The sequence below is a fragment of the Puma concolor genome, chromosome D1 (genome assembly GCF_028749965.1).
Source record: "Puma concolor isolate L17-30 chromosome D1, mPumCon1.1.hap2, whole genome shotgun sequence".
NCBI lineage: Eukaryota > Metazoa > Chordata > Mammalia > Carnivora > Felidae > Puma > Puma concolor.
The window spans coordinates 100,791,974-100,799,460 of record NC_141676.1 but is presented as its reverse complement, the minus strand read 5'-3'; the positions used below and the strand labels follow the sequence as shown (position 1 = coordinate 100,799,460).

The following is a 7,487-nucleotide window of genomic DNA, read 5'->3' as shown; positions in this document are numbered from 1 at the left end:
GAGATCGGGGTTAGAAAAGAGCTAATGAAAGGCAAAGGACTGGGTCAGATGACAGGTGATGTGATGTGGCGCTTGCTCTGCCCATAACTTTCCATATTTGGCTTAGGACCCTGTCTGCCTTTAGAAGACGATCGTGCTGGCCTAGGAACACCTTAGAGATGCCTTCCAGCTCTAACTTCCCACGTTCTCTCAAAAAACGCCTACGACACCCCACGCAAAAAAAAACTACAGATCCGCGCCGCGCGAAGCACTGGAGGCTCACGGCGCATGCGCCCGGCCTCCGCTCGCCGGCCTTCCGGGCCTCCGCGAGCGGCTGCCCCAAGAAATGCCTGTTTCTCTGCGGAATCCCACTGCTCTCTACGTGCTCTCTGACCTCACCTTTTCATATCCACTTTCTCCTCTGCGACTGAAGAAAATAATCTGGCCAGCTGGATTCCGGAAAGATAACAGGACACCTGAATACCTGGGACCGGCGCGCCAAGAGGAGGCCTGACCTGGGAAGCGGAACGGGGTCCTGCGGCGGGTCCTTCCGGGGGGGTGACATTCAGCGGGCGTTCGGGGAGACGGACTCTCCATCCTCTAACCATGGCCCAGTTTGTCCGTAACCTCGCGGAGAAGGCCCCGGCGCTGGTGAACGGTGAGCGCGGCTGCGGGCTGCCAGGACGGGAGGACCTGAGAGGAAGACGCGGGCGGTGGTACCTCGAGGGGCCGGCAGGAACCGGGGCGGGGCGGCCGGGGCTGGGGGTTGGGGGGTGGGAAGCAGGGGCCGGTCTGCGACTCCTCTAGCCTTCCTTTCGCCTGTCCTGCAGCTTGGGTTCTCGGCACGGCCTAGTATCCCTGAGTTGTAACCACGGCGCTGTAGGAGGGAAGAGGTGTTCGGGAAGCCTGCAGTCGCCCGGCACTGCCGCCATTACGCCCCCTTCGATCTCAAGGAGTTGGGAATATGGAGGGATGGCCCTGGCAGCAGAGCGAGGGAAAAGGAGGGCAGAGACGAGGGAAAGCAACGTAAATTCGGCCGCATCGGGTTGTCTGGTTCTCGCATGGAGTATCTGGAAGTGTACATAAATCTTTAGGGATACGTGTGCTTTGGGACGTTGACTGCTTTCTGTCCTGGTCAGATTGGGAAATGTTTCCTTAATGGAAATGTTAGGTGGAATTGGACTTTGTGGGCAAGTACCCCCGCTCCAACAAATATAGAAAGGGAGGTCTGTAAACAGTAGTCTTTACTATCTAGCTTAACATTGGTAGAGTTTTTCCAGTTTGATAAATCTGAAGTCTCGCTGGAAGGCCGCTGTATTTCAGAACAATCCTGAACAGTGACAGTCCCGAGTAGGAGTGTCTTCTGTCGGGAAATAATTGCAGTTGTCTGCTGGGTAGCAAGCCATTCATTTTATTTCCAAGGCGAGGTAAACTTTTTAAATAAAGGTAATGTTTTTGAACCATTGTTACTGTGATTGGTACCTTTTTATGCAACTTCTTCCTTTCCTCCCATCAGCAGCCAAACAATGAGTTCTTGAAGGCCTTGCCAGAATGCTTGGTTCTCTCCTCCTACACAGCCCCTCGCAGTCTACTAATTGACACATTTTCCCAAAGAACTTGAGTTTCCAGTGTTACTAAGATCATCTCAGTAACTGTTGTGATGACTGTTGGTGATAAAGTTCCATACAATTTTACATAAATGAAAAGGAGGGGATTGTGGCTTCATCCTTTGGACTTTGTGGGTGATTTGAAGCAAAATTTTTTAAGTTTCAGGTGGATTGTTTCCCCCCGACCTTGGCTTTCACATCTTTCAGGTGGTGCGATTGCAAACGAATTTTAGAAATAAAATCCAAAAGTAAAAGTAATACAAGAAATTTTTTTATTATGAACTAAACTCTTCCCTCTATTAGTGTGAGTAATTGAAAGATAGCAGTTATTCTTCCAAAAGTACTCAGAGAACTCAGCTGGGACCTGGAGGTTAGATAATGGAAGTATATTTTGCTTTGTAATATACTTCAGTGTGTTAAATGTGAATGTTCAGTATTAAATAAAAATTGGGGGTCATGGCTGGCTCAGTTGGTGGAGCATGCACTTTTGATCTCGGGAGTTGTGGGTTTGAGCCCCACGTTGGGTGTAGAGATAACTTAAAAATAAAATCTTAAGGGGCGCCAGGGTGGCTCAGTTGTTGAGCATCTGACTTTTCGTTTCAGCTCAGGTCATGATCCCAGGGCCGTGAGATCAAGGCTCCAAGATGAGAGTGGAGCCTGCTGGAGATTCTCTCTCTGTCCCTCTCCCCTACTCACTCTCGCTCTCTAAAAAAAATTAAAAAATAAAATAAAATCTTTTTTTTTTTTTTTTTTAACTTTTTTAACGTTTATTTATTTTTGGGACAGAGCGAGACAGAGCATGAACGGGGGAGGGGCAGAGAGAGAGGGAGACACAGAATCGGAAACAGGCTCCAGGCTCCGAGCCATCAGCCCAGAGCCCGACACAGGGCTCGAACTCACGGACCGCGAGATCGTGACCTGGCCAAAGTCGGACGCTTAATCGACTGCGCCACCCAGGCGCCCCAAAAATAAAATAAAATCTTAAAAAATATTACTGTCTGTAAGGGCGCCTGGGTGGTTCAGTCAGTAGAGCATGTGACTCTTGGTCTCAGGGCCACGAGTTCAAGCCACGTGCTTGTCATAGTTTACTTTAAAAAAACAAACAAATAAACAAAACACCTATGTCTGTTAATTCCCATAAGGATACAAAGAAGCTTATAAAAGTAATTTTATAATAAGACTTCTCCCGAGAAGTCATAGAATCTAATGTTTTTTTCCTATTTGCCAAACTTGAAACTTTATTTGGATTGTATCAGTTTTTCCATTAATCACTTTCTGTCCCAGGAGCCAGTACAGGTTCCACGTTGTATTGTTATTTCCGTAGTTTCCTCTGGCATGTGAGACTTTAATAGTTTTTCTTACTTTTCATGACCTTGACAGTCTTTACGGTGTCTATGTAGATATCTATCTAGGTATGCTATAAAGTTCCCCAGTCCGGATTTGTCTGGTATTTTTCTTACGATTAGTCTGGAGCTATGGGTTTTGAGAAAGAATGCCACAAGTGCCCTAATCACATATCAGGATGTACATGATACCCATGTAACATCCATCACTGGTGAAGTTAACTTTCATCATTTGGTTAAGGTAGTGTTACTAGATTTCTCCACTGTAAAGTTACTGTTTTTCTCTTCCCATAACCTGTTCTCCAGAACAAGTAACTAAGTCTACCCCATGGCAGGGGCTAGGAGCAGCAGCCAACAGCAGGGATTCCATCTCCTGTAGGAAGGAGTATTTACATATAATTAAGTGGAATTTTATGAGAAGGGTTTGTTCTCCTTCCCCGTTTATTCAGCCATTTATTGTATGGACTCCTGTACATTTATTTCATACTTAGTGCCTCCAATAGTATGTTATTTATTTTGTTCAAATTGTTGCAGCCTTGGCCATTGAGAACTCTTTCAAGGTTAGCATATCTGTCCCATTGACTTGTACTACAAGATCCTCATGTTACATTTTCCCTGCCCCAGTCTTAGAATCAGCCATTTATCCAAGGAGCCCTAGTTTCTTTTGTTGGACAATGGTATTTTGAAACTAAGATCCAGGCACTGAGATAGAGGGCGAGAGAGAATCCCGAGCAGGCTCCGCACTGTCAGTGTGGAGCCCAACGTGGGGCTCAATCCAACGAACTGTGAGAGCTGAAATCAAGAGTCAGACACTTACCTGACTGAGTCCATCATTTATTTATGTTTTATTCCTTATATATATGTAAAGCAGTTTCAAACTTTTTAATCTGTACTCCCTGAAAAACAAGTTTACCAACTAAAGTACAGTGTTTGTGTACAGAGTACTGATTTAAAAAACAAAAAAAAAAGAATGAGGGGCACCTGGGTGGCTCGGTCGGTTAAGCATCTGACTTCGGCTCAGGATCGCACGGTTCATGAGCTCATGGTCCGGGCTCTGGGCTCCATGCTAACTGCGGAGTCTGCATGAGATTCTCTCTCCCTCTCTCTCTGCCCTTTGCTCACTCACACCCTTTCTCTCTCAAGCATAAAAAATTTTTTTAAAAGATGAAATATCTGTGTGTTACTCTTTGATGGCCTCATCTTCTTTGTAGAATTGTCTGTTAGAGCTTTGCGTCTGCTTGAAGATTTACCCATGGCTCTAAGCACAAAGGATGATACAGATAGTAAATCTGAGAGTAGTGAAATACCCAAATACAGGAAGCTGATAATAGGAAAAGTACCAAGAACCTTGGATAATCGATCTGTCGATAGTGGGCACTTTATGTATGTTCATGCATTTGTGCTGTTCTTGTTAACGTTTGTCTTGTGACATTTTTTATAAAATGCCTTTCTCGCTGAAATGACTACCATAGTTTCACATCTACCCTGGTTATTAATGGATTTTTTTTTTCTCTGAAATCGTAAATACCTTGAGGAATTTCAGCATAGTAATAGATTTGAGTTTTGGCTACTCTGAACAATACTTGTAGGTTTTATTGTCATTGGTGGCGTTTTGAAGGAGTAGCAGCTGGGCTTTTGTTAAAGATTTAATTCACATATTGATGAGGATACCAAAAATGGGCCCTAATTGGTATAATTCCATCTGGATTTGTGGCCAACGTTGTGACAAGTTTTAATCTTATTCTTAAGGATGCTGTTCTGTGTAGCTCCTTCCCTCCTCTTCTGTCCCGTTCCCTTCAGATTTTCTACTCTCTTTGCCAAGAAAATAATGGTCACGTTGCTGCTGTTGTCTTGCTTTTGGATCCAGCTTCTAGTAGCTTTACAGTTAACTAGGTTTGCCGTTCATAAATGAAGTAACAGTACTAGCTGGCCACTAGCGAAGTCGTGGCATAATTGAATGTGTTTCTAGCTTCCTGCCTGAGTGAGCGTCCCTGTGACACAGGTGTTCTGCATCTTTAAAAGCCTCTTGTTACCAGGGAGCAGCTTTGACTTTTCACACCGGGTGCACATTTGGTACAAGCAGTGAATGAATGTGATGCATGAATAAATATTTGTGTCCAGCCCACACATCTGCTTCTTTCGGTCTCTAGTGAGTTCATCCTGGTTTTTTGTTTTGTTTTGTTTTGTTTTCCAGCTGCTGTGACTTACTCGAAGCCTCGATTGGCCACATTTTGGCACTATGCCAAGGTTGAGCTGGTTCCTCCAACCCCTGCTGAGATCCCTACAGCTATTCAGAGCTTGAAAAAAATAGTCAAGAGCGCTCAAACTGGTAGCTTCAAACAACTTACAGTTAAGGTAACTATAGGCTAAATGAAAACGTATGTGCATAACAGAAAATGTCTTCCCTTGGGATTATTCTGATTGTTTTGGTTAATACATGTATTTTCCAGTGAGGCCGAAACCTAAATAATGAGAGATAATCTGTTTCTTGACTGCTGCGAAAGATATTTACCTTTCTAATTTTGTCATCTGGGTTGAAATAATTCAAGCTATTTTATGTCTTCGTTTCCTATTAGTCGTATAACAAAGAAGTGAGCATTTTTACGGGGCACCTTTTTTCCCTCTCCTGTTTTGGTTAGTATACTGAAATAGGATGGCTTGCTTTGCTGATTCTATACTTTTTTTCAATCTGTAGTCCTGGAAATATTCCCAGTGTAGCCAAAAGATCTCTTGGACTATATCACAATCAGGAGGCTAACACTCATATGGAAGATAAAAATACCAAAACCTAGCAAGCACATCCCATAACATGAAGGGTTATTGAATTGCATTAAGATAAAATCTAAAGACTGTAAGAATTGGAGCTTGGATTTTATGTTTGCTTGCTTGAGCCAAACACAGGATACAAAAAAACCTAAATAACTAAATTACTGCTGCCTTTAGAATCTACATCCTGGAAAATCGTTATTTTTCAGGAGACTTCCAATATTTCTGGTCTCTTTTGAAGGGGAAAATGAAAATTCACATCCAGGTACTTAAAGGAACGGGCCCAGTTGTGTTGTGGGAAAGTACTTTTTTCAACTAGAGCTTCAAGATCCATGGTTGCTTGCGTGCAGCATTGCTTTTAGGAACCAGTCATGTGCTTTTTTTGCTCTCTGGGCAGTACAACATTGATCTGGGAAACTGAATATTCACTGAATACTTGGAAAGAGTTAAACCAAATAATAAATGAATAAAGGGGAAGACCAAGCTCTTCAACTCTCAACAAACTCTCTTTGGCCAGACAGAATTGTCTGTTCTGAGACTTGCCTTCCTATCCTTTCATATGAATGCCCTGTCTAAATGTGTCAGCTCTTTCCAGGATGTGGGTTGTTTTAGGGCTCGTAAAGTGTCTCATAAACTAATAATGAAAGGGTTAAGTCAGTTCAGCTCTTTAAAGAACGCTTTGAAAGAATTTATAAGCTCTGGACTATTTACCTTACATAATTGAAAGTTCAAGTGTCCTCAGCAGTTGAACAAAGTTAACATCGGTAATTCTTGACTTGGGCTAAAATTGCCCTCTAAATGAATAGCATCCTTATATTCTGTTGCTTACTCCTGGAAGAGAATACTTTTAAATATGTAAGAAAAAAATGTACATTAAAATTTATGCTGCTTTTTTCAGGAAGCTCTGCTGAATGGTTTGGTGGCCACTGAGGTGTGGATGTGGTTTTATGTCGGCGAGATCATAGGCAAGCGTGGCATCATTGGTTATGATGTTTGAAGACCAATCTTTAACATCTGTCTGTATTTGGTTTGTTATTTGAGTGTTTTTGGACAATATGTGATCAGACTGGTATTTGAATAAAATAAGATAATGTATCAAAATCAATGTTTTCTCTATCAGACACTACATGGAAGGATCACAGTTTCTCTTGATAATAAGAGGAGTTGTCTTTTGCTTTAATACAGCTCTGAGTGCATGTCTTCTGCTTAGCCTAAAATGGGAAAGGAGCTATGTGAACATACCAACCTGGGGCATGCATTTATGAGGATAATTTGAACAACAGATTAACATTCTAATTGAGTGTTTAAAATAGATGATAAATTTATTTCCAGAATAGGGAAAGTCTTTCCAGGGAAAGACTTGGGAAAACTAGAACTTGCTACAGTAGGAAAAATAGTAATACCACGTGCCAAACTGATACGGTTAAATTGTGTTAGTAATACAAAGAACAAAATTTGGATGGTTTCTCTTTGCCAAAATCAGAGATAGAATTTTTTGATAACACCTGTATTTATAAATGCTGGAGTACTTGGTGATATTCTGAGTATCTTTGTAACGTCTTTAACCGCAGGACATAGCAAATGAGAGCCAGGATGTACATTTTTAATCTAATTTTGATGTGTATTATGTTATTAATCTATTCTTTCCAGTTTTATGATTTTTAGACCCTATCTTTGCAAAAATAAGATACCCTGTGGGTATTTAAATAGCTACAATTTAGGGGCGCCTGGGTGGCTCAGTTGGTTAAGCATCCGACTTCGGCCCAGGTCATGTTCTCACCGTTCCCTAGTT

The 7,487-nt window shown here is 42.3% G+C and overlaps 1 protein-coding gene across 1 annotated transcript; it reads left to right on the top strand.

Moving 5' to 3' along the window:
* The first annotated feature begins 478 nt into the window (after positions 1–478).
* ATP5MG (ATP synthase membrane subunit g) lies at positions 479–6,796 on the top strand. The gene is made up of 3 exons (XM_086678993.1): positions 479–637; positions 5,124–5,284; positions 6,594–6,796. Exons 1-3 carry the CDS (start codon positions 586–588, stop codon positions 6,690–6,692), a joined length of 312 nt encoding a protein of 103 aa, XP_086535119.1. The 5' UTR covers positions 479–585; the 3' UTR covers positions 6,693–6,796.
* Positions 6,797–7,487: the final 691 nt, after the last annotated feature.